Raw genomic sequence first — 26,868 nt, 5'->3', positions numbered from 1 at the left:
TCCTACCTCTATGAAGGCAGGAAGCAAGTCAATAAAAGCAAGAAAACGCGCGCCAATACAGGGAGCTTCCTGCCTCAATGAAGGCAGGAAGCAAAAACGAAAAAGCATGCGCAAATAAAAAATAAAAATTACTGGCCTCCGTCTCTGCTCCCCAGTCAAGGCAGCGTCTGAAATAGACAAGAAACACACAGGCAGTACACTTTCCGTAGCCGTCAAAGATACTCTTTAGACCAAAGAGCACTTACCCGGCTGAACGCCACAGGGATCCTCAGGGATGTGTGGCGCCATGGCCCTTTGCTCCCCCCTATGGAGGAGCACGCAGGGACCCTCTCAGATGTGTGGTGTGCGCCTCCGCCAGGGAGGGCCCTGTATCCCCCGGGGCCGGCAGGCATAAGTGGGAACCTCCTCAAGGGGTACACAGAGCTGCCAGGGGAGGGTCAGGGGTCTCAGCAGCGCCGAGACCCCCAGAGACCTCTAGACCACGGGGGGTCCAGGACTCGCTGGATATAAAATAACTCTTCTGAGGAGCTGCCGAAGCAGCGACTATCCTCTGAGACCTCAGATAAAAAGACTGATGAACATGGGAGTAGGAGGAGCCTATATACTGGAGGGGCCGGTCATCATTTTCCAATCTGAGGTGACTATCCTATGGGGCTCCGCCTACCCACGAAATAGAGAATCTGAGACTCCCTTCCTTCCCTTCTGCTGCTGAAATAGTAAGCACTCTGATGGTATCCAACTGCCGACCGATTTTTTATGGACCCATAGACTTTCTTTGCCAAGTTCGATCCCACAGTCTGATCAATGTTAGACACATCTCTGCGATTTTACATGGACCATCCAGTCCTCAAAAAATCATTGACATGAGAACAGCCCCACAGACTATCATTGAGACCAGTGCTATCCATGAAGAACACTTACTCGAAAAACTGATGTGTTGATAAGCCCTTAGGCAGACATTAATGTGTGTATGGCCACATTAATCCAGGAGTAAGGGCCCATTCACATGCTTGTTCCCCTTTTTTCATCCACAAAAAAGGGACCCACTTTTCTCCCATTTTTTGTCTTTTGTATTTCAATGGATTCACAGACTTGAATGGAAATCAGGGAACAAAAAGTGTATGGAAGTAGGACATGCTCTTATTTTAACGGAACGGACACATGGATCAACTCTAAAATGGATGTGTGAATAGTTCCATTAGAAATATTCCCAGGACACAAGTACAGTAGTGTTCAAAATAATAGCAGTGTGTTTTAAAACATGATTTAAGCACAAAATGTTTATACTCGTTTTTATTTCCATGTATTGGGAACATTGCAAACGGTTTCTTAATTCATAACATGAAGAGAAATGTATATAATTTTTAAGTACTTTTACAGAAAATAACAAAAACTTAACATTGGGTTGTTCTAAAAAAATAGCGATGTCTGCATTTGTCTTTACAAACTCACAAAATGTACTTTTTTTTAGGATTTTCCCGTGAGTCACTAACCTAATATTTAGTTGTACAGTGCTGGCCAAAAGTATTGGCACCCCTGCAATTCTGTCAGATAATACTCAGTTTCTCCCTGGAAATGATTGCTATCACAAATTCTTTGGTATTATTATCTTCATTTAATTTGCTTGCAAGGAAAAAACACAAAAGAGAATGAAGCAAAAATCAAATCATTGATCATTTCACACAAAACTCCAAAAAAGGGCCGGACAAAAGTATTGGCACCCTCAGCCTAATACTTGGTTGCACAACCTTTAGCCAAAATAACTGCGAACAACCGCTTCCGGTAACCATCAATGAGTTTCTTACAATGCTCTGCTGGAATTGTAGACCATTCTTCTTTGGCAAACTGCTCCAGGTCCCTGATATTTGAAGGGTGCCTTCTCCAAACTGCCATTTTGAGATCTCTCCACAGGTGTTCTATGGGATTCAGGTCTGGACTCATTGCTGGCCCTAGAAGTCTCCAGTGCTTTCTCTTAAACCATTTTATAGTGCTTTTGGAAGTGTGTTTTGGGTCATTGTCCTGCTGGAAGACCCATGACCTCTGAGGGAGAACCAGCTTTCTCACACTGGGCCCTACATTATGCTGCAAAATTTGTTGGTAGTCCTCAGACTTCATAATGCCATGCACATGGTCAAGCAGTCCAGTGCCAGAGGCAGCAAAGCAACCCCAAAACATCAGGGAACCTCCGCCATGTTTGACTGTAGGGACCGTGTTTTCTTTGAATGCCTCTTTTTTTTTCCCTGTACACTCTATGTTGATGCCTTTTGCCAAAAAGCTCTATTTTTGTCTCATCTGACCAGAGAACATTCTTCCAAAACGTTTTAGGCTTTCTCAGGTAAGTTTTGGCAAACTCCAGCCTGGCTTTTTTATGTCTCGGGGTAAGAAGTGGGGTCTTCCTGGGTATCCTACCATACAGTCCCTTTTCATTCAGACGCCAACAGATAGTACGGGTTGACACTGTTGTACCCTCGGACTGCAGGGCAGCTTGAACTTGTTTGGATGTTAGTCAAGGTTCTTTATCCACCATCCGCACAATTTTGAAATCTCTCGTCAATTTTTCTTTTCCGTCCACATCTAGGGAGGTTAGCCACAGTGCCATGGGCTTTAAACTTCTTGATGACACTGCGCACGGAAGACACAGGAACATTCAGGTCTTTGGAGATGGACTTGTAGCCTTGAGATTGCTCATGCTTCCTCACAATTTGGTTTCTCAAGTCCTCAGACAGTTCTTTGGTCTTCTTTCTTTTCTCCATGCTGAATGTGGTACACACAAGGACACAGGACAGAGGTTGAGTCAACTTTAATCCATGTTAACTGGCTGCAAGTGTGATTTAGTTATTTCCAACACCTGTTAGGTGCCACAGGTAAGTTACAGGTGCTGTTAATTACACAAATTAGAGAAGCATCACATGATTTTTCAAACAGTGCCAATACTTTTGTCCACCCCCTTTTTTAGGTTTGGTGTGGAATTATATCCAATTTGGCTTTAGGACAATTCTTTTTGCGTTTTTTTCATTGAAGACAAATTAAATGAAGAGAATAATACCAAAGAATTTGTGATTGCAATCATTTTCAGGAAGAAACTGAGTATTATCTGACAGAATTGCAGGGGTGCCAATACTTTTGGCCACCACTGTATACCCAGTGTTTTTTAGAACTGCTTCACATCTATGTTGCATAGAGTCGACTAACTTCTGGCACCTGTCAACTGTTCTTCCAGTCCAGGATGCTTTGACTACATCACACAATTTTTTGGCATTTGTTGGCTTTGCCTCAGAAACAGCATTTTTGATGTCACCCGAACGCTGTGGTGCTCTCTATGGGAGCAGCTGCCAGACTCCTCCGGCATCGGCTTATCCACACATAGAACAAAAGGATCAGCCATTGAAATTTCAGCCGCTGGACATTATCTATCAGCAGATTCCAACCATATCATCCGACTTTAATGTGTATGAGGACTTTTAGCCATAAACACTACTGGTCCATGTGCTTTCCGTTTTAGAAATGGCATGAGTAAGGACTCATTCACACTTCCGATTTTTCCACGTATGAGAAAAATGGACCGATTATTTTAATCAGAGTGTGGTCCGAGTGTCATCCATTTTTCTCATATGGAGAAATTTAAAAAAAAATTCTCCATCTTCTTCATTCTGACAGTTCGTGAAAATCGGATCGCACTTGGATGCCATCAGATGCGTCTTCGATATTTTCAAAGGACCACTGGGACACGAGCACAGCCACGAGTGCTAGTCGTGAAAACCACAGATAACACTTCTACGTGAAACTCGGACATCTGAATGAGCCCTAAAACTGACTTGTGAATGAGTCCGAATTTCCAAAGGCAGATTTGTTGTAGAAATTGACCAGGGGCAGGATGGGGACAATAAATTTGAGAGCTCTTACCTGCAGCACTGGGGTGCCCTGGATTCACATCTGAGCAATGGCATCTTCATGTTTCCGGAGTAATCTTGTTTATTCCCACAATATACAATTGGCTAATTGGCCATGTATCACATTACTTATGGGTCACTGCTTTTTGTATTCTGACTTTTTTTTTTGCGTATACCATTTGTCCTGACGCGCGCCCGATTGTCGATAAGACGCACTTCCGCTACTTGCCACTTTGCTGTGATCCCAAACTGCATTGCACGATCTTTGAACTTCCAATCCCTTTCTCTGATTGTACAACAGAATAAGGAGAAATAGAGCAACAAGGGTTCTAGACAGCACATGCTGCACAAACAGAGTACAACTGAGGACGCCCCCCCCCACCCCGGCTGAAACCCTCAGTGAGGAGGTGTTTAAAAACGATTTACTGAATGTACGGCCATCATCAGATGCAAGGAAATACTGCACTGACTACGTCACATGCCCAATGATTGGGAGATAGAGTATTTTCTAGACCAGTGTCTCCCAAACTCCAGTCCTTCCAGCCCCCCAACAGGTCATGTTTTCAGGATTTCCTTAGTATTGCATAGGAAGGATATGTATCACTCACACGTCTACAAATAGGTAAATTGGAGAGTGGTTAGAAAGGTTTCCATTATATTGACGGAAAGCAGACTGATGACCTATCCTATGTCTGATCAGTGGGGATGTGACTCCCGGCACCCCCGCCGATTAGTTGTTCTCTGTGCCAGCGGCGGCTGGAGCTGCTCCGTTTACAGACAGTGGCCGCGGCTGGGTATTGCACATCCGCCCCTATTCAAATCAATAGGAGGATGTGCTGTACCCGGCCACAGCCACTATCAAACGGAGCAGCTCCGTAACTGAGCCCTTCTGGACACTGCTGGCACGGAGAACAGCTGATCAAGAGTGTGCCGAATGTCTCACCCCCACCGATCAGACATTGATGACGTATCCTACGTATAAGTCATCAATGTTAAAGTAGTGGACAACCTCTTTAAGCAACTTTCTAAATAGTCTTCACACAAAAAAAATGTTCTATTTTGCTGCTGCATTGCTCCGTGATCTGCAAAAAGAAAAAATTACAATGTTCCAAATGCTCCTGGATTTCCTCTCCGTTCTCTCAGTGTTAGAGATAGCAGTAGGGAGGAAAAAGGAGATTGTACACCGATCTGCAGTGCAAAGAAGGGAGACGTATTTCAAGTCTTATGGAGAACAGAAAAAACAGACTGTATATAAAAGGGGGAAAGTGTATGGAGAGGAAATGAGTGCAGGAGAGAAGCTGTTCTGATATGAGCTAAGGAAGATCTCAGCGCCCTGGATACATATAGAGCTCACATCCAGCCTATATTACAGGGAGTGACACTCCCACAAAAGTCTGACCCTAGGGACTCATTCAGACATCAGATATTATTTTAAGAGTTTTATCAATGTTCTAAATGGATAGTATTCGTACCTGTGATAGTCCACCATGGAACCATTCACATGTACTGAGTGGTCCTCGCAAAATGTTGGAGATGTCCAATTTTGATCAGAGTGTGGCCTTTTTTTTCCCCTCCACGTACGAGAAAAACTGATGACACTGATCAAAATAATCGGTCTACTTTTCTTGTGAGAAAAAAACATCTGAATTAGGCCTAAAAAGGTAACCATCAACATGCAAAAATCATGTTTTTCCATATAAAAAGGAGTCCATAATGTAACTTTATATTACTCAGTTGCAGAACTCTCCATTATACATCAATCACAGCAGTTGTCTTATACGTTTTTATAATGGGGGTGTCCATTGTTATGGTCATAGTTGGGGGTCGGACGGCCAGCACCACCACAGATCAGCTGTATTCACCTCTAGCGACGGCTGGATGTATACAGTGAGTGGATGCAGAATGGCGCAGCTCTGTGCACCATGTAGTGGCTGAGAACTGCAGCTCCGCTCCTATTCCCCTCAATAGCGGTGACACTTTCCTATAATAACATACTCCCGGGAGTCGCCATTTCACAATTTATTATTTGTACAAGCTGCCAGAAGCAGCCATAACCCACAAAAACGGATAACACAAGATGTGAACGTTCCCGCTTTCCCTTTAAATAAACAGATGATGACGAGGAGTCGCTCAGAGAGAAGGACAAATTTATTCCAAATTACTTTAAAAATTGATCTTAAAATTTTATGACATAATTATGTATTTAAAAAAAAAAAAAGTAATCTCTCTAGCCTAGAAGAGGACTTAGGACTTATTGTCTTCAAGTTGTAAATGCAGAATGGGAATTGCCAGAAAGTTTCTTTATCCCATTTCTGGACGCTGGTTTACTACATAGAGCTATCCAGGAATTATGGAAACCCTGCATGATACGGCTGCATAGAAAGCCTATAAAAGGGATAGGCGGAAAGTTTTACAGATCAAAGCAATATAAAATATGTGGCAATCACATTCACTGGTGGCGCAGAACCGGCAAAGGGCAAGTTAGTCTCTACCATTTATCTAGGCTTCTAGCATTCCTGCTTCATTAGATACTTGTATTCCCCCTGAAGTGACATTTTTCTTGGAATTCTGCATTGTTGTTTTCCTCTGTTATTCCTCCTGGAAATGCATGAGTAACTTGACAACTGAGTGTTAGACTTAACACGTACATTGGCTACCAAGTCCCCTGTGCGATGCAGCATGGCAGCAGTATTCTTTCCTATAATCAATGCTTCAAGGACAATATATATGCACATGGTATCAAGACTGTTATTGTCCTCTTACCCTGAAGTTGTAAAAACTACAATGTGCATGAGGCCTTACCATTCCCCGATTACACAAGCATACAACCTAGAGAGCAATGGTAACACCCGACTGTCCATTTACTAATACATTGCCAGGAGGAACAACAGAGGGATAGCACAAAGATTGAGTAAAACAGACCTATTGGGGATAGATAACAATTTCTGTGCTCTAAATGGCTTTGCCAAGATCCAGCTCCATCTCCGAATAAGTATACGGTCCAGCAGACAAAAAGCAAAGGGTCCGCAATCTGACTGCGATCTACAGGAACGCTACGGAAAAGGTGTAACACTAGTTACGATTTAGCAACACTTTCTGTAAACTCCGACCTTACTAGGTAAAAGACGACGTGTGCATCACTGTATACAGTCGTGTGAAAAAGTGTTTGCCCCCTTCCTGACTTCTTATTCTTTTGCATGTTTGTCACACTTAAATGTTTCAGATCACAAAAAACAATTAAATATTAGATAATATTAACACAAAAACTCAAAATGCACTTTGTAAATTAACATCTTTATTAAGGGAAAAAGAAATCCAAACCTACAGCGCCTACATGGTGAAAACATGGAACAGTGGTGAACCTTCCCAGGAGTGACTGGCCAACTAAAATTACCCCAAGAGCACAGCGATGGGTCATCCAAGAGGTCACAAAAGACCCCACAACAACATCCAAAGAACTGCAGGCCTCACTTGCCTCAGTTAAGGTAAGTGTTCATGACTCCACCATAACAAAGACTGGGCAAAAATGGCAGAGTTCCAAGACGAAAACCACTGCTGAGCAAAAAAGAACAAAGGCTCGTCTCAATTTTGCCAGAAAATATCTTGATTGTCAAGACTTTTGGGAGAATACTCTGTGGACTGACAAGACAAAAGTTAAACTTTTGTCTTGTGTATGTCTAATTACATCTGGTGTAGAAGTAACTGCTTTCAGAAAAAGAACATCATACTAACAGTAAAATGTGGTGGTAGTGTGATGGTCTGGGGCTGTTTTGCTGCTTCAGGACCTGGAAGACTTGCTGTGGCAAATGGAACCATGAATTCTGCTGTCTACCAAAAAATCCTGAAGGAGAATTTCCGGCCATCTGTTCGTGACCTCAAGCTGAAGTGCACTTGGGTTATGCAGCAGGACAATGATCCAAAACACACCAGCAAGTCCACCTCTGAATGGCTTAAGAAAAACAAAGTGAAGACTTTGGAATGGCCTAGTCAAAGTCCTAACCCCAATCCAATTGAGATGCTGTGGCATGACCTTAAAAAGGCGGTTCATGCTCGAAAACCCTCCAATGTGGCAGAATTGCAACAATTTTGCAAAGATGAGTGGTCAAAATTCCTCCAGAGCGTTGAGAAAGACTCCTTGCAAGTTATCGCAAAAGCTTGATTGCAGTTGTTGCAGCTAAGGGTGGCACAACCAGTTATAAGGTTTAGGGGGAATCACTTTTTCACACAGGGCCGTGTAGGTTTGGATTTCTTTTTCCCTTAATAATAAAGTCCTTCATTTAAAAACTGCATTTTGTGGTTACTTGTGTTATCTTTGTCTAATATTTAAATTTCTTTTGTCATCTGAAACATTTAAGTGTGACAAACATGCCAAAGAACAAGAAATCGGGAAGGGAGCAAACACTTTTTCATACCACTGTATATAGCGCCCAACACTGCGTGCCCCTGACTTTGCACCGAACCACCGTCTATTGTGTAATTGGCACTGACTTATTTTTTGTCTCTGTGCTTCTTAAAGAAACATTGGTGCCGGAAATAAACCAAATAAGACAAGCAAACTAAGAGGAGGGGAAAAAATAAACACAAAAAAAGATTTTTTTTTTTTTTGTTTTGTTCTCTTTTATAGATACAGTTCTCTATATTTAGAAATGATCACATACACATTTGTAACCGATTCTGTTCCTGGGAATGATTATTGAGAATCTCGTCGTCCTCTGACCTCATTGCCTGGACAAGTGCTTTCTTCTTAGGCCACAGAGTAAAAGGAAGGGGGAAGAGGAGCTGGGGAGGCTGCGTCCAGTTTACAGTATATAATATATTGGAAATGTACCATAAATATTCCCCAAAAAAATTAAAATTAGAAAAAAAAAATAAACGAAATAAGACAGAGCAGGTCGATAGAGGAAACATAGCCGAGCTGGAAGAATGATCATATTGCTGAGCAGGGCAGTGTGGGGTGCAGAGCGAGCTAGGTAGGTAGCCGTGCTACACGGAGTCGGTACGGTTAAAAAAAAACAAAAATCAAAATCACCCAGAGACCAGAAGAGAAAGAGCAGATTTAAAGCAGGATACTATGTGGAGAGAAAAAAGCCCACCCTCGGGGGCAGACCATAGAGCCGACAGGTGTTGTAGTTGGAGCTTTGTGCTATTACATTGGCCACATTAACAAATATGGAACAAAGCTCCCCCCAGGAAACCAGGACAAAAAAAAAAAATGGATACCCTCTCCCCCGCCCGACTGCTAACGTCGATAGGCTTTTCCGAGTCATGTAGCTGAATGAGTTCAAAGATTGGCAATAAAGGAAATATAAGGAAAGCTTTAGAGAAGCAACAGGACAGGCAGCGGAGTTTATCGGACAGTCACACCCAGCTTCTCCAGCACGCGCACGCCCTTCTCCTGGTACTCCTGCCTGGTCATCCAGAAGTTGTCTTTGTCTTTCATGATGTCTGCTAACACTGCGCCCCCCAGGAATACCATGTGCTTACGACGGGGAGGGTCTTCAATGCGAATCTTGAATTTCTGCAAGAAAAAAAAAAAAAGAAAAAGATCAATATAAAACAATATTAATATTAGGGCTCATGCACATGGACGTATTTTCGGTCTGAGTGCGATGTAACAAACCATCGGATCGCACTCAGACCAGTGTTATTTTACGGGGCAGTGCACATATCTGGGAAAATGATCGCTGTATGCCCAGATATTCAGATCACACTCTGCCATGAAAGTCAATGAGTCAGTGGAAACCATCGGACTGCACTCGGGTGACATCTGAGCGCAGTCCGAATTCCACAGACTGACACAATGGAGAAGATTGAGTCATTTTTTTCCTTCATCTTCTCCATTGATCAGATTACACTATGATTTGCATAAGCGGGCCATTTCTCTGCCCTGCCATTACTGGGTACGAGGGGAGTTCGTAAACTGGAATTCTGAAAGATATGAAAAAAATTCTGATGGTGTAAGATCTCATGATAAAAAGGCATCTATGACTTGTTTGTTTTGAGAGCGCCATCATGGGAACTCCATCCCTGGCACAGACAGTCATGGCCCCGCTATATACAGGAGCTGAGGATTTCACACCGTAGAGAATATGATCTGTTTAAAGATAGTCAGCAAGTGTTCCATCCCCCTGCAGCGCCTCCACAGTAGAAATGAAGCATTACAGTTTTCCATTAAAATCAATGACCTGTCTGCTTAGCGCAAGGGGACTATTCACGTAGAATGCCCGAATGATGCCGTATTTCTCCATTATCCGGACAAGTTGCAGTCTGGCTCCAGTCACTGCCCATTACTGGGTGTTATCAATGGGGGGGGGGGGGGGGTGTCCTCCGGATACGGCTTCCCTCCCAGCTGTGTGCACTACTGTTCTGAGACCCCCGGTCAAGGAAAAGCCACCGCCGCCGGGATCCAGTCGCTGCTTTCCAGCTGAGATCAGTTTCAGCTGCCTCTAAAGCCCGGCACCGTGCCCTCGCTGTCATGCTGCCCCATGGAGGAGAAGTAACATAGTTTTAGTTCAACCCATAGCCTAACTTGTTGATCCAGAGGAAGGCAAAAAAAAAAACATGTGGCAAACACTAAGCTCCACATTGGGGAAAAAAATTCCTTCCCGACTCCATACGACAATCAGACTAGTTCCCTGGATCAACGCCCTATCAAGGAATCTAGTATTTATAACCTGAAATATTATACTTTTCTAGAAAGGCATCCATGCCCTTCTTATATTTTAATAGTGAATCACTCATTACAACATCATGCGGCAGAGAGCTCCATAGTCTCACTGCTCTTACAGTAAAGAATCCGCGTCTGTGATTATGATTAAACCTTCTTTCCTCCAGACGTAGAAGATGCCCCCTTGTCCCCGTCTCTGGCCTCAGAGTAAAAAGATCAGCAGACAGGTCTTTGTACTGTCCCCTCATATACTTGTACATAGTAATAAGATCACCCCTAAGCCTTCTTTTTTCCACAGTAAATAACCCCAAGTGTAATAACCTGTCTTAGTATTGCAGACCCCCCAGTCCTCTAATAACCTTGGTCGCTCTTCTCTGCACCCGCTCTAGTTCAGCTATGTCTTATACACCGGATACCAGAACTGTACACAGTATTCTAAGTGTGGTTGCACTAGTGACTTGTATAGAGGTAAAATTATGTTCTCCTCATGAGCATCTATGCCTCTTTTAATGCATCCCATTATTTTATTTGCCTTTGCAGCAGCTGCCTGACACTGGCCACTAAATGTGAGCTTGTCGTCCACCAATACACCCAGGTCTTTTTCAGTTACAGTTTTGCCCAGAGTTTTACAATTAAGCATATAATTATACATTTTATTTCCTCTGCCCAAGTGCATTACCTTACATTTATCCCCATTAAAGCTCATTTGCCATTTATCAGCCCAAGCTTCTAGTTTACATAGATCCTCCTGTAATATAAAATTGTCCTCCTCTGTATTGATTACCCTGCAGAGTTTAGTGTCATCTGCAAATATTGAAATATTACTCTGTATGCCCCCTACAAGGTCATTAATAAATATGTTAAAAAGAAGGGGGCCCAATACTGACCCCTGTGGTACCCCACTGTTAACTGAGACCCAGTCTGAGTGTTTTCCATTAATAACCACCCTTTGTTTCCTATCACTGAGCCAATTCTTAACCCACATACATATATTTTCCCCTATCCCCATTGTTCTCATTTTATGTATCATCCTTTTGTGTGGAACCGTATCAAAAGCTTTTGAAAAGTCCATATACACAACATCCACTGCATTTCCTTGGTCCAGTTTGGAACTTGCCTCCTCATAAAAGCTGATCAGATTAGTTTGACAGGAACGGTCCCTCGTAAACCCATGTTGATATTGGGTTATGAGGTTATTCTTCTTCAGATACTCTAGTATAGCATCTCTTAGGAAACCCTCCAGGATTTTACCCACAGTAGAGGTTAAGCTTACTGGCCTATAAGTGACTATTGCTAGGCTGCAGCCATGGCTCTCCCCCTAGTGAGATCATATGAGGAGTGTCACGGTTGTCGCCCTCAGTGTGGAGGCATCCGGATCATATGAAATGTGATGGAGAAGTGCTGTGTCTGGTGTCATTCTCAGCCCGTAAAATGAAGGGATTAAAGTCTCTACAATGCAAAAGCACTGATCATACACATTATAATATGATCTGCACGCCACGTCTGCTTCATACAAATTGTAAAGTGCTGCGGAATATGTTGGCGCTATAAAAATAATAATAATTATTATTATTATACAAAGAAACGGAAATCTAACAGCAAACTTCTACCAAGCCAGGAAGCCTTCCGCAATGGTACACAGGCGCCCTCTGGTGGCAGAATAGTGAAATAATCCTCATGACTATCCTCCACTCAAATGACCGAAGTTAGAATTATTTTTCAGAAAAAGGCAGATATTTGAAAAGTAAAATATAATATGTCATCAGCACAGATCAGAATATATAATTCCAGACATGCAAGATGCAGAAAAGGATTATTGTATGCTTTTATAATGAGCTCAGTCTACATAGCAAGCAGGACCTATTGTATATAAAAATATTCTAGCTTAACCTTAAAGGAAATTTGTCACCAGATATGCTGCTTTCAGATGGGACAGCAACAGATATAGGGGAAGAGAACCTGATTCCAGTCATGTGTCACTTACAGGGCTGCTTGCTGCAGTTTTGATAAAATTCCTGTTGTATGTGCTGCAGATCTAGCAGTTCTCTGAATGCTGAGCTCTGTATAACCACAGCACACATCACTGATAGGCAGCTTTATGCCTATGTAGTGTGTACATAAAAAGCAGCCAATCAGTGATGGGGCGGGATTACTCAGAGCTCATGAATATGGAGGACTGCTCCTGCTGATAAAACAGTGATTTTATGAAAACTACAGCAAGTAGCCCAGTAAGTGACACACTGCTGGAATCTGGGTCTGTCTCTACATTATGCTGATTTCAGATTAGGTGGCAAAAACCTGGTGACAGATTCCCTTTAAATGGGTCGTATTTAAAGACCTGCTTTACAGCAGCCACCTGGACCTGGTATCTGGGAATCACTCATTGATTTCTACAGGAGGGTGTTGTGGGTCTGCGCTATGACCTGTGGCGAGATCACTGTAGGGAGGGGGAGGAGATGAGCTGTAACATTACACATTATCAATGACGGATCCTGTGTGTTATCCTCTGTAACTAGAGGCGTCATCTGATACTGTAATCCTGAAAAACCTACAAGAAGCAAAATGAACATAAACCCTGCTGTAAATAAATAAAAAGCAAGTGCATTTAAATAAAATAGGGTTCTTAGTAACACTGTTTTTGATCAAAAATAGTATGAAAGCTATCCCAATTTTGTGGGTTTTTTTTCTTTGTATGTTTTGCATTCTGTGGCCTCCCTGCCTTCAGCTGGACAACACATTTAAAAGCTTCCCTTGGCTGGTGTTCCTAGTTTGGGACCGGGGCCTCAGTCTGCCCTTATTCACACAGAGGTCAACTTTGACACATGGTAAGGTTTTTAATATTAGACAGAGTAGGTTCTATCCCGAACGGGTTCATCTTGTCGCTGGTGGGATAGCTTTCATACTATTTTTGATCAAAAACAGTGTTTCTAAGAACCCTATTTTATTTAAATGCACTTGCTTTCATTTATTTACAGCAGGGTTTATTTTCATTTTTTGCTTCTTGTAGGTTTTTCTGATCTATGGCCATTGTGAAACATGCACTTATGTGCTGCATGTTGACCATTTTAAACCAAACTCAAATTTTGTGGGGTTTTTTGACCCTGTAATCCTGCCTGAAATGATAATGAGACTGCTGAAAAGTCTTCTGTACAGAACAGGAGGTATTGGCTTACTATGAAGCTCACTGACCCCTGTGAAAACTGCAAGAGTTTAAATTATTCATCATTGCCTTTGCGCCTATTTTTTGTTTAGTTTTGTTCTTTTTTCTGCACACAATTATTCTATTTGTGCTTTTTAGGTCTATTTTATATGGGCTCGTCCGTATTTTTTTGTTCTCTACGTTCGACTTTTTAGAAAGTTGCTAAACTTGGTGCTATTTTACTCCAACCCAAATACACATTTTGTATGGAGACGTGATTAACCCTTACCGATAATTTCTCAACATCTCCCTTTAGGACTCTTTCCAAGTAGAGCTGTTTCAGTTCCCTCTCCAGGCGTGACGGCAGCCCCGGGTACATGGTGGAGCCTCCGGACAGCACAATGTGCTTATAAAACTCTGGCCTGTAAACGAAAAAGGTAATTATTAGGAGACACGAAAGAGAGAAGCAAAGAAAGCAGTGTCTTCTAGATTATCAGCCATGTATTACAGCACATAGGTCTGATGTCCTACATGTCACCGCAGTGGTAGAAAGCACAGAAAATCTCACCGGGTGTCAATGTCGGCTGCCTGGATGGTGTTGAACAGCAACTCGGCGACACCAACCCCTTCTACGTTGATAAGATGAGGCTGGAACAAAGCTTCGGGGGCTTCAAAGCGTTCTCCGCCGACTTTAATAACCCTGCCATCTGGAAGCTATGCGATAAAAAGAAACATGGCTGCATTTACAGCGCCCCCTCTAGGTTTACAGTGCCCTCCACTAGCATGGCATGTGCACAGCGGCGATACAGATTAATACACCCAGCACAGGTATTAGTATTCTCTGTTCTAAGCTCCTTAAATCCTTGTGATTTAATGAGACGTAATAACTTTACCAAATCTTAATGGGGAAAACAAACCCTTTGGCTTCAATAAATTTGTCTGAATGTGAAGGAAAAAGCGAATGGGCAAAGCCGTGCAAAGAAAGGTACAAGGACAGGAGCCACTATTGTGCATGTGGTGCTCAGCCATCCATCAGTTTAAAGACAAGGAGAGTGGCGCTCACTGATATTCCTCTAGTCTACTGCACCACAGCGACGGCGGGAGAGCGTGGCGGACATGCGCGACGGCAGCAGTGTGAGCGAGATTGTTCTCTGTGCGGCAGACTATCTTTAAGTGATTGCTGCCTTTTTCTCTTTTGGAGCAGATATACTGTGGATTTTCATCATATGCCAATTGAGATGCTGGATTTGCACCCCATTGTCACAGAGTATTTAACCTATTGTAAAACTACTGTGCCGAATCAGTGGTAGAGTCTACATGTAAAATGCAGATTTTGCGGCAGTCATCTCAGTGGCATCTGAACTCCGGCATAACAAATACTATTGATACAATAGTAATAGCAATATTGAAGAATAATCCCAGCATTAGGGCTCATGCACACTACTGTTTCGTGGCTTAGCACACATTGAAAGTGTCATGCAAAAAAAGCTCATTTGTGGCATGTTGAATTCTGGACTTCATGGTACAGGGTGTAAGTGTGCTGTAAGGACATACAGGACATTTATTTCTAAAGCTTTCAGTAACTTTGACCCCATTAGAGTCTCAGGAAGGGTCTCATACCTTCATCAATGAGTAGTTCTGATAGAACAATAGTTTTTTCAAGTTTACATGCTTAAGAGGGTATTAACCCAAACAGCATTATATAAAACTTGATCTACAAGAAAGTAATTTCAAGTGATTTCTACTTTGAGTCTGGCCAAGTCCAGGTTTTTTAAGGCGTTGAAAACTATGGCCATTGGTAGTGACATCCTCCAATGTATGACACGCTGTAATCTAGACACCTGGTGCACTGTATGGAGTGATATTTAACTGGCCATGGTGGGCATTTCTGGATTCGGACCTATGATATCAGCATTTTGCAATCAAATAGCAGTCTAGTGCATTGTGTAATATAGAGTCAGGGAATACCCAATGTATATACACTGTTAAAAAAATAAAGGGAGCACTTAACACAATGCAACTCTAAGTCAAAAACACTCCTGTGAAATCAACCTGTTCAGTTATGAAGCAACGCTGATTGTGAATAAATCTCTCCTGCTGTTGTGCAAATGGAACAGACAACTGGTAGAAATGATAGGCAATTAGCAAGATACCCTCTATAAAGGAGTGGTTCTGCAGGTGGTGACCACAGACAATTTTTCTGTTCTCATCCTTTCTGGCTGATGTTTTGGTCACTTTTGCATTTTGTCATTGCTTTCACCCCTAGAGGTACAGTAGCATGAGGCGGTGTCTACAACCCACAGAAGTTGCTCAGGTAGTGCAGCTCATTCAGGATGGCACATCAATGCGAGCTGTCGCAAGAAGGATAGCTGTGCCTGTCAGAACAGTGTCCAAAGCATGGAGCAGGTACCAGGAGACAGGCCAGTACACTAGGAGTTGTGGAGAGGCCGTAGGAGGGCAACAACCCAGCAGCAGGAACGTTACCTCCGCCTTTGTGCAAGGAGGAACAGGAGGAGCACTGCCAGAGCCCTGCAAAATGACCTCCGGCAGGCCACAAATGTGCATGTGTCTGCTCAAACTGTCAGAAAGAGACTCCATGAGGGTGGTATGAGGGCCTGACGCCAGAGAACACCAAGATTGGTAGATTCGCCACTGGCGCCCTGTGCTCTTCACAGATGAAAGCAGGTTCACACTGAGCACATGTGACAGAGACTGGAGACGCCGTGGAGAGCGATCTGCTGCCTGCAACATCCTTCAGCATGACCGGTTTGGCAGTGGGTCAGTAATGGAGTGGGGTGGCATTTCTTTGGAGGGCCGCACAGCCCTCCATGTGCTAGCCAGAAGCACCCTGACTGCCATTAGGTACCGGGATGAGATTCTCAGACTCATTGTGAGACCATATGCTGGTGCGGTTGGCCCTGGGTTCCTCCTAATGCAGGACAATGCCAGACCTCATGTGGCTGGTGTGTGTCAGCAGTTCCTGCATGATGAAGGCATTGAAGGTATGGACTGGCCCGCCCGTTCCCCAGACCTGAATCCAATCGAGAACATCTGGGACATCATGTCTCGTTCCATCCACCAACGCCACACGTTGCACCAGAGACTGTCCAGGAGTTGGGGGATGCTTTAGTCCAGGTCTGGGAGGAGATCCCACAGGAGACCATCCGCAACCTCATCAGGAGCATGCCCAGGCATTGTAGGGAGGTCATACAGGCACGTGGAGGCCACACACTACTGAACATCATTTCCTTGTCTTGAGGCATTTCTACTGAAGTTGGATCAGCCTGTAATTTGATTTTCCACTTTCATTTTGAGTATCATTCCAGATCCAGACCTCCATGGGATAATAATTTTGATTTACATTGATCATGTTTAGGTTTTATTGTTCTCAACGCATTCCACTACGTAATGAATAAAGATTTGCAACTGGAATATTTCAGTGATAACTAGGATGTGGTATTTTAGTGTTCCCTTTACTTTTTTGAGCAGGGTATATAGGGAACACCTAATGCATGCATATAGGGAACACCAGATTAGTAGTCAGTCACTAATTAGCCCCAATTCTTTGTAGCGAGCAAACCACCCTACAATAACATATGGCACCACGCCTGCCCATTACTCACTGTGTAGGACTCCACCAGCACCGTAGTCTCCAGCGCCAGCTTTTGCTCTTGCTCTATATTGTAGCCGACATAGCAGAGCTTCTCCTTAATCATGCGAACGGTCTCAAAATCCGCAGAGTGATTGAATGCGTATCCACGAAGAAGAAGCAACTGCAAGAAAGCAGACACAGGCCGGGGTTACCTCCTGAACTTAAATTACCACGTCACTATATGTCCCTTCTCCGCCTGGCCCTAATACATCTTGGAAATGGAAAGTAAAGCATTTTGGGATTGTGATGTGGCTGACTGAAAAGCAAAATTATTTTGTTAGCACAAACGTTTAATTTTTTTCCCCCAGCTTACATATACCCCCCAAAAAGTAGATCAGTGATAATCCACTTCCTTGTGTTACGTTCAACCTAATGCAAGTTTCAACTGCAGGACACAAGGTGGCGCTACAGAGTTACGGTAATTCAGCTCCTGAGGCAATGAAGCAGTCGGGACACAGGAGCCACAAGCATCTACAGAAATATAGAAAAAGCATTGCCATATTTACATTTTAATCATGTAAAAAGGTTTCGGCGACCCCCATGAGTCAAAGAAAAATTGTAGGGATTACCATGATGCAAGCTCCAGGGGACACTGTGATCATGTTGGTTTGTTAGCGATGGACAAAAGGTGACTAACATTTTCTCATTGAAGTGATGACAAAATTATTTCACAGCAACAAGTGGCTAAAAGCTGTGCCGCCATCCCGGCTTTAACAACAATTTGGCTACTTTTAAGAACTTTGTCAGCACACCCGCCCCCCTCCTCCGCACACCCGCCCCCCTCCTCCGCACACCCGCCCCCCTCCTCCGCACACCCGCCCCCCTCCTCCGCACACCCGCCCCCCTCCTCCGCACACCCGCCTGCCCAGATGTTCCTGCACGGTCAGACACAGCCATTACACAGTACACAGCAGGGGCACATTTATAAGATTATCTCACACAGGAACATTTTATTTAAACACATCCAATTGTGGAACTTATTATTATTCCAAGATCTATTGATTAAAATCAACTTTGTTCATGGGAAAACGCTTCTAAGCACAAGAATGGCGGCTTCTCCTCAGCACTGAACACAATAGTAAAGTAATGCAGGGATATGGGAGCGTAGGATACATGCATTTTTTTGTTTTCCTGTTGACACAGCGACATGAAGGCTTCTTTTTGTGAAGCTAGTTGTAGTTGTGAGTAAATCCATTCAATTTACCATATAAAATGTATTGAAAAATGTGGGAAAAAATTCCATGTGGGGGTAAAAGGAAAAAAATAAAATAGCAATGTTAAAAATAAACTACATTTTTTTAATCAGTTCACAAGTGCAAAGTGAATGAAAAAAAGGAGAAATCTAAATGAAATGAATATTTGGTGTGACCGCTCTTAACACACTGTTCTAAAAGTGATGATACGGCCCCCATAGCGCACTGATCATCACAGAGACTGTCTGGGACTGCATGAAGAGACAGAAGGGTTTGCACAAGTGACATCCACAGATCTGTGGTTAGTTCTCCTAGATGTTTGGAACAACCACCCTGTCGAGTTCCTTCAAAAACTGTGATCAAGTACAAGTGTACCGGAAAGAATTGATGAAGGTAAAAGTGCGGACACTAAATATTGATTTGATTGAGATTTCCCTTTTGTTCATTGATAAATAAACAATAAACGTAATAATTCTATTTTTGAGAGTATTTTTTTTTTTTTTTTTTTTTTTTTCCCCACACTAGACAATCCTTTTACAGTACTTTGAATATTATACAACAGGTATATGAAATATATGTTCGATATAGTGTGAGGGTGGACTAAACTTATCTTTTGCTCGCCTTAATTTTATTAAGATATACACCTCTCTCTCTCTCTCTCTCTATATATATATATACACACACACACAGAATGTGGGTTAAACCCATGTTTTGCTCTCATTTCATTATATTATATATATATTTAGAGGAGAGCAAAAAAGATAGAACTTGGGCTAAACCTATCGATATCTATATATAACAGTGCTCAGCATAAATGAGTACACCTTTGAAAAATAAGATTTAACTCAATAGCTCATTGAACACAAGAACAATTTCCAAAATTTTGACAAGACAGAACATTTTTTTTAACATATAAACATTATAAATAAATATAAGTTAAATATATATATATATATATATATATATATATATATATATATATATATATATATATATATATATATATATATATATATATAAATAATTTACATACATACAGTGCTCAGCATAACTGAGTACACCCCCTTTTGACAAGTACATTTTTTTTTAATCAATATCTCACTGAAAACAAGGACCATCTCCAAAATTTTGACAAGCCTACGTTTCATCAAGTGACATCTAGTATTTTGTATGACCTGTATGATTTTTAAGCAAAGCACCAAATCTTATAGACAGAATGAACAAGTTGGCGACATATTGCAACATTTTCTGTTTTTCTATTCTTCCAGAATGGACGTCTTTTATAGGCTGGATGGAGAGTGATGACAACTCGAATCTTCAGAATTACCAATAGGTGTTCAGTTGTTCACCGAATCACTTTCACCTTGTTCTTCAGAAATGCAGCCATGGCCTTAGATGTGTGTTTTGGATCTTTGTCATGTTGGAAAACTGCATGTCTACCAACGGCACGGAGTGATGGTAGCATCTTCTCTTTCTAAACAGAGCAGTACATCTGTGGATTCATGATACCATCAATGAAATGTAGCTCCTCGACACAAGCATCTCATGCAGCCCCACATAAGGACACTGCCACCACCATGTTTCAGAAGAATGAGTTTAGAAACTTTTTCCACATCTGTTGCATTTCCGAAGACTAACAGGGTGAAAGTGATTCAGTGGCCAAGTGTCTCCCGATCTGAACCCAACCAAAGAAATATGGAGAATTCAGAATAGACAAGTTGTCATCCAGGCTCAAAGCTTGTTCTTGAAGAATGTACAAAGACAGATGTTGCAATATGTCGCCAACTTGTTCATTCCATGCCTAGAAGATCTGGTGCTGTCCTTAAAAATTATGGAGGTCACACAAAATACTAGATGTAATAGTTCTTGCATCAAGTAATTTGAGTAAAACAAGATTTTGTAATGAGCAATATCATTAACATACACATACATACATACATACATACATACATACATACAGTACAGACCAAAAGTTTGGACACACCTTCTCAAAGATTTTTCTGTATTTTCATGACTATGAAAATTGTACATTCACACTGAAGGCACCAAAACTATGAATTAACACATGTGGAATTATATAGTGAACAAAAAAGTGTGAAACAACTGAAAATATGTCTTATATTCTAGGTTCTTCAAAGTAGCCACCTTTCGCTTTCATGACTGTTTTGCACACTCTTGGCATTCTCTTGATGAGCTTCAAGAGGTAGTCACCGGAAATGGTTTTCACTTCACAGGTGTGCCCTGTCAGGTTTAATAAGTGGGATTTCTTGGCTTATAAATGGGGTTGGGACCATCAGTTGTGTTGTGCAGAAGTCTGGTGGATAAACAGCTGATAGTCCTACTGAATAGACTGTTAGAATTTGTATTATGGCAAGAAAAAAGCAGCTAAGTAAAGAAAAACGAGTGACCATCATTACTTTAAGAAATGAAGGTCAGTCAGTCCGGAAAATTGGGCAATCTTTGAAAGTGTCCCCAAGTGCAGTTGCAAAAACCATCAAGCGCTACAAAGAAACTGGCTCACACGAGGACCGCCCCAGGAAAGGAAGACCAAGAGTCACCTCTGCTTCTGAGGATAAGTTTATCTGAGTCACCAGCCTCAGAAATTGCAGGTTAACAGCAGCTCAGATTAGAGGCTAGGTCAATGCCACACACAGTTCTAGCAGCAGACACATCTCTTCACCAACTGTTAAGGAGACTTTGTGCAGCAGGCCTTCATGGTAAAATAGCTGCTAGGAAACCACTGCTAAGGACAGGTAACAAGCAGAAGAGACTTGTTTGGGCTAAAGAACACAAGCAATGGACATTAGACCAGTGGAAATCTGTGCTTTGGTCTGATGAGTCCAAATTTGAGATCTTTGGTTCCAACCACCGTGTCTTTGTGCGACGCAGAAAAGGTGAACGGATGGACTCTACATGCCTGGTTCCCACCGTGAAGCATGGAGGAGGAGGTGTGATGGTGTCATGGTGCTTTGCTGGTGATACTGTTGGGGATTTATTCAAAATTGAAGGCATACTGAACAAGCATGGCTACCACAGCATCTTGCAGCGGCATGCTATTCCATCCGGTTTGTGTTTAGTTGGACCATCATTTATTTTTCAACAGGACAATGACCCCAGACACACCTCCAGGCTGTGTAAGGGCTATTTGACCAAGAAGGAGAGTGATGGGGTGCTACGCCAGATGACCTGGCCTCCACAGTCACCAGACCTGAACCCAATCGAGATGGTTTGGGGTGAGCTGGACCGCAGAGTGAAGGCAAAAGGGCCAACAAGTGCTAAGCATCTCTGGGAACTCCTTCAAGATTGTTGGAAGACCATTTCCGGTGACTATCTCTTGAAGCTCATCAAGAGAATGCCAAGAGTGTGCAAAGCAGTCATCAAAGCAAAAGGTGGCTACTTTGAAGAACCTAGAATATAAGACATATTTTCAGTTGTTTCACACTTTTTTGTTCACTATATAATTCCACATGTGTTAATTCATAGTTTTGATGCCTTCAGTGTGAATATACAATTTTCATAGTCATGAAAATACAGAAAAATCTTTAAATGAGAAGGCGTGTCCAAACTTTTGGTCCGTAATATATACAGTATATAAACACACACACATACACTTTACAGTTCGGGTTCACTCATCCCTAGTTAGGAGCCATATCTTACCTTGATCAGATAGCGGGTGATATCCCTACCGGCAATGTCCAGTCTCCTGGTGAGGTGAGGCAGAGAGAAGCCTTCATATACCGGGCAGATATGAGTGACTCCATCACCAGAATCCACCACGACACCAGTCAGCAACCCTGTAGAGAAAGGAAAGATCATAACGGATGACGGGTCAGACCCATCAGGGGGCGCAACACATGGTTACACATTAGCCAGGTGACTAATTATTGAGTCACTGCAGCATCGTTCAGACAGTCTGACCCAGGCACCATCTTGTACGCAAAGGAAAGTCTGTCCTTGCTATAGCAGCTATTACAAGAGTCTGAAGCAAGAGACAAAACCCTCTACCATCTATATTGCCTAACAGGACACGTGGACCCCCTGTCCAGAGGAGACAAGACTAAAGTAAGGGGGGTGAAACTACCAAATTGTGGGTTTTTTTTGTGGTTGGCGGCTCCTGTCGCCGTATCTGCAGAAGGCATGCGCTCATCCTGCGAGGTGAGCAGTATCCGGCATGGTGGAGGCCATTAGCAGGACTACAGAGTGTGATATGTGCCGTACGCTCTGGGACTACATCCATCCTCCGTGGGCTAATGGAGTAAATTGCTGTTGTCATAGTAACTGGATAGGTTTCATGCGTGCTCGGCTCTTGACGAGGACTAGTTAACTGCGTGGGATGAGGCATAATTATACACTGTCACGCTCCCGAGTGCACTGGTGACAAGTGAAAATGCCAGGAACGCCAACAATTCAATGACTCCTTCATTCATCTTATGCACAGAACAAAGGAGGAAAACAATGTCCGCGGATCTCGCAGATCACCTTTAGGTCACTGTACCACAGTGTTCGTCAGAGGAACATCGAGAGGAATTTACCGCAGATGGCGTGGACACACCATGGCAGCCCTCACCCACAGATTTCCACTATTTGCTGGGAAGCTATGACACTGGTGTGAACTGAACCTAGAGATACAGCGCAGCTCAGCTGCTCTCAACTGTTCCAGAGACAGTTCTCTGAACTCGCCAATTTCGGTCAGCTATCTACTATACATGGGCTCCTCTCTTCTGACCAATGATATGTAAATAGCCTTTTCAAAGAGAAGAGGACCGTAATTCTAGCGCCACCTATTGGCGGTTACAATCTTAAGTGTCAGTATCAACCCTTTAACAAGTCTTGCCACTTGATTTCGGATAAATAGAAACACTATTTGCAGATAAGTGTTTCTGGGCATTTGCCCCTCATCAGTGCAAAGCAGGAGAACTGGTTTGGCTGGGTGACATGCCTCGTACACGCTCTGTCAGAAGCCTCGTAGCCAGCCAAACTAGGTCTTCAGATTTGTACTGATGAGGAGCAAACAGCCTGAAACACTTGTCTGCAAATGGAGTTCCTTCTTATCCAAAGTCACATGGCAAGGCCTTTTAACAGGTTGATATTGACTTTTAGGATTGCTGCGTCCGATAGTTGGCACTAGAGATGGTCTCTCTCTCTCTCTCTCTGAAGAGGATATTTGCAAATTTAAAAAGGAACCGGTCAATTGAAAAAACGCCATTAACCTGCAGATAGCAGGTAAATCTACAGGTTAATAGCGTTATGAACCTGACCAGCGCCGACACTTTGAGCCCTGCTGCCGGGAGGAAATAAACTTTATTCCTCCAGGCAGCGTTCAGTCATGGGGGGGGGGTCCAGTCACCAGAGCGGCAGCAGTAAACGCACCCCCAGCACTGACTGACAGCAGCTGAGCATTAGGGTCGGCTGTCAGTCAGTGCCAAGGCGCTGATACAGCCTCCACTTTCTATACAGAGAGCGGTGACTGAACTCGAACCGGTGAAACCCGAATGCTGCTGGGAGGGATAAAGTTAATTTCCTCCCGGCAGAGGGGCTCAAAGTGCGGGTGCTGGGCAGGTTCAGAACGCTATTAACCTGCAGATTAACCCCATATCTGCAGGTTAATAGTGTTTTTCATGAGACCGGTTTTCTTTAAATTCCCATTGGAGCACTGCATAGCCTACAAGTCTAACACCAACTTACTACTCTTCTCAAAGAGGAACATTACACCTTAGGCCCTCCTGATATCCTCATAGAAGGATTGGCATGTTGAATTGTAATGTACGGTTCCTTTTGTCCTCCTGAGACATAAGCCACCGCAAAAGGATTTTGGCAGCAGCTTACTCCATTCTCCCCATAAACAAAAAACACGCACTCACAGGCTGAGCATGAACGTGGACGTGGAAGGCAGTGTCAGGAGAGACCAGTATCTAAGGTGTATGGGCACCTTTAGTGCTACTTCATGTTCAGTAGCACTGGGCTAGATGATGTCAAGATGGGTTTATCCCACCTCTGAGCATTTTGGGCAATATCATATGTTGTGTGCCAATCTCAGTAGTTATATTTAGATAAGATTAGCAGGTATAAGTCAGGAGACATGGTAATCTTAGTCGCCGTACCCACCTTGTGCATACAGTGTGAGAACGGCCTGGATAGCAACATAAACTCCTGAAAACTGGTAAGTCTCAAACATCACCTGGAAGAAAAGACATTTAGTATAAAAAGGACGCTGGAAACAATGGAAACATAACAGGAGAGTAAAAAGGCTACGATGTGCATGGTCATAACAAAACCTTGTCGGTAAAAATTCAAAATACTTTAAAGTTTTCTGATTCTCTCCTGAAAGGTTAGGCCGGTGCAGAGAACGATGGGGCATATTATATTATAACGCCGGATCCTTGTATTACCAGGTAGAATGAACCACCACCGGAAGTGACTGGCAGCGGCTTTCTCAACACATGCATGTTCGGTCTTTTCTGACAGCATCCATCGGGACCATGATTACAAGATAGATTAGGGTCCCATTTTATAGAACACTGAATAAGGATTACAGACCGGACTAGTCTGGACTCAGGACTTACCTCCACAATCTTCTCTCTGTTTTTGGTTGGGTTCATCGGAGGCTCAGTTAGGAGGATTTTACAGTCTCTGGTGTCAATGTTGAGTTTCTCAGGTCCGAATGTGTAGTCCCACAAGTGCTTCATGTCATCCCAGTTCCGCACTATGCCATTTTCCATGGGATAGTTCACTTCCAGCATTGAACGCAACTCGCTGGCTTCATCGCCAACCATGAGGTCCTGAAGGACACAACAAGGTCTTGTTCAGACACAGAAATGTGAGATTTACGCAAATCTTGCCACAAGGACACCTGCAGGTGTATTGGTCTCAGATCAAGTTCTAGAATCTACGGAAAACTCGACGGCAGCCGTATATGACGCGCCCTGGGCCTATGTGATGTAGCGTTGCGCACGCAGGGACTACCCGGAGCCGGATCTGATAGGGGTAGTAGTCTCGTGGCGGTGACCCGGTCCGTGCCCAGGGAGTCAGACTAAGTGGCGGTATATTAGCAGTAGATGTAGGACGACTACGCCACCCGTTGAATGCAGCTATGGAGCTGCCGCTGCAGGGCAAACCGCTGAGGCCGGTGGGAGGATGGTGCAGCGTGGATGGTATAACCCCCAACGGGAGGGGTATGGCCTCAGGGCAGCCGACGTGGATGATGGGGGTAGCAGGAATCACTCAGAGACGATACGGTGTAGTTCAGGGTCTTTACTGGTGACAAAGATAGACCCTCCCGGAGTACTGGCTAGCGGTCGGGGCCTGGTCAGTACTTGAGCAGATGGGATCCTCCCCAACTAATTGTACTCTTCTGGCTACCTTGCTAGAGGCGGGTAAAGGTAGCCCACGTCCCTGAGTGTACCGTGTGGTGCTCACCCGTATGGCCGGTGACTCGGGGCCTTCTAGTAGCTTCCGCTCCACGACGGCGGTGCTGGTCCCACACGTGTGACCGAGCCTTCGGGTTTCTGGGCCAGAGGACCTGAAATCCCCTGCCGGTCGGTTTCTGCTGCTGGGTAGGAGTTAGTCCCCACAGCCTCGGACTCCGGGTCCGGTAAGAAATCTTCAATCAGGGCGAGCTCTACAGCTTCCAGCCCTGATCTCCTCTTAGCACGACTCCCACAGAGCTCCTGATCTTTCTTTCCTATCACTGCTTCTCTTCTTCTCTCTACTCTTCTCTCTAACCCTGCCTCAGCCCCAGGTTTATATAGGGGAAGTCCTTCCCCTCCCAGGACTGGGCAGGAGGTGTGGCATGCATAGGATTCCTGACCAAGAGACCTCCCACCTGCTCTCAGACATAACACTGCTGTTACTGTGGAAACCAGACCCCTGGGGTGCCACATATACATCAAGAAAGAAGGGAGCCTCGCAGGTAGAGTAGCACCAGTGTAGTGCCTGGATCAAATACAGCAGTCAGACAAGCCCCCCATACACATTAGACTTGGGTAAGCCCAACCCCCCTCCCTCCGACATCAACAAGTTCAATCAACAGTCTAATGTGCATGGGGACTTCATGAGAGATGTCGGAGGTCAGAAGGATCTAGCTTGTCTGATTTCAGAATGCCGGTCCTTTTGTTCTCTAAAAGATGTTTAGCAGCAGCGCTCTCATAGAGAGCATAGGAGCACTTGGTAGAGAGAGAGTTCATGCGTATGGGAGAGTCGGACGAACCATTGGATGAAACACAATTCGGCGGTGTAATAATATTAGCAAATGCCTACAATTAGAAATGTAGTATAGTTCTTCTGATTCGCTATGTTGCTTACCCCATGTGCAGGGCATTGCAGTAGAT

At 43.6% G+C, this 26,868-nt stretch overlaps 1 protein-coding gene across 1 annotated transcript in view; it reads right to left on the bottom strand.

Moving 5' to 3' along the window:
- Positions 1-6,020: 6,020 nt before the first annotated feature.
- Positions 6,021-26,868, bottom strand: part of ACTR2 (actin related protein 2) — a 47,318-nt gene continuing 26,470 nt past the window's right edge. The window contains exons 3-9 of the mRNA XM_073672171.1: positions 25,105-25,320; positions 24,647-24,719; positions 22,199-22,335; positions 17,320-17,469; positions 14,265-14,410; positions 13,986-14,118; positions 6,021-9,408 (exon numbers count right to left, since the gene is read on the bottom strand). Of these exons, the coding sequence (XP_073528272.1) occupies positions 9,238-9,408; positions 13,986-14,118; positions 14,265-14,410; positions 17,320-17,469; positions 22,199-22,335; positions 24,647-24,719; positions 25,105-25,320 (1,026 nt within the window). The 3' untranslated portion in view covers positions 6,021-9,237. The remainder of the gene's footprint in view (positions 9,409-13,985; positions 14,119-14,264; positions 14,411-17,319; positions 17,470-22,198; positions 22,336-24,646; positions 24,720-25,104; positions 25,321-26,868) is intronic.

Source organism: Phyllobates terribilis, unplaced genomic scaffold, assembly GCF_046119375.1.
Source record: "Phyllobates terribilis strain yellow unplaced genomic scaffold, ASM4611937v1 Scaffold_3__8_contigs__length_932513732, whole genome shotgun sequence".
Classification (NCBI taxonomy): domain Eukaryota; kingdom Metazoa; phylum Chordata; class Amphibia; order Anura; family Dendrobatidae; genus Phyllobates; species Phyllobates terribilis.
The sequence above is the reverse complement of the archived record's forward strand: the minus strand, read 5'-3'. Positions and strand labels throughout refer to the sequence as shown.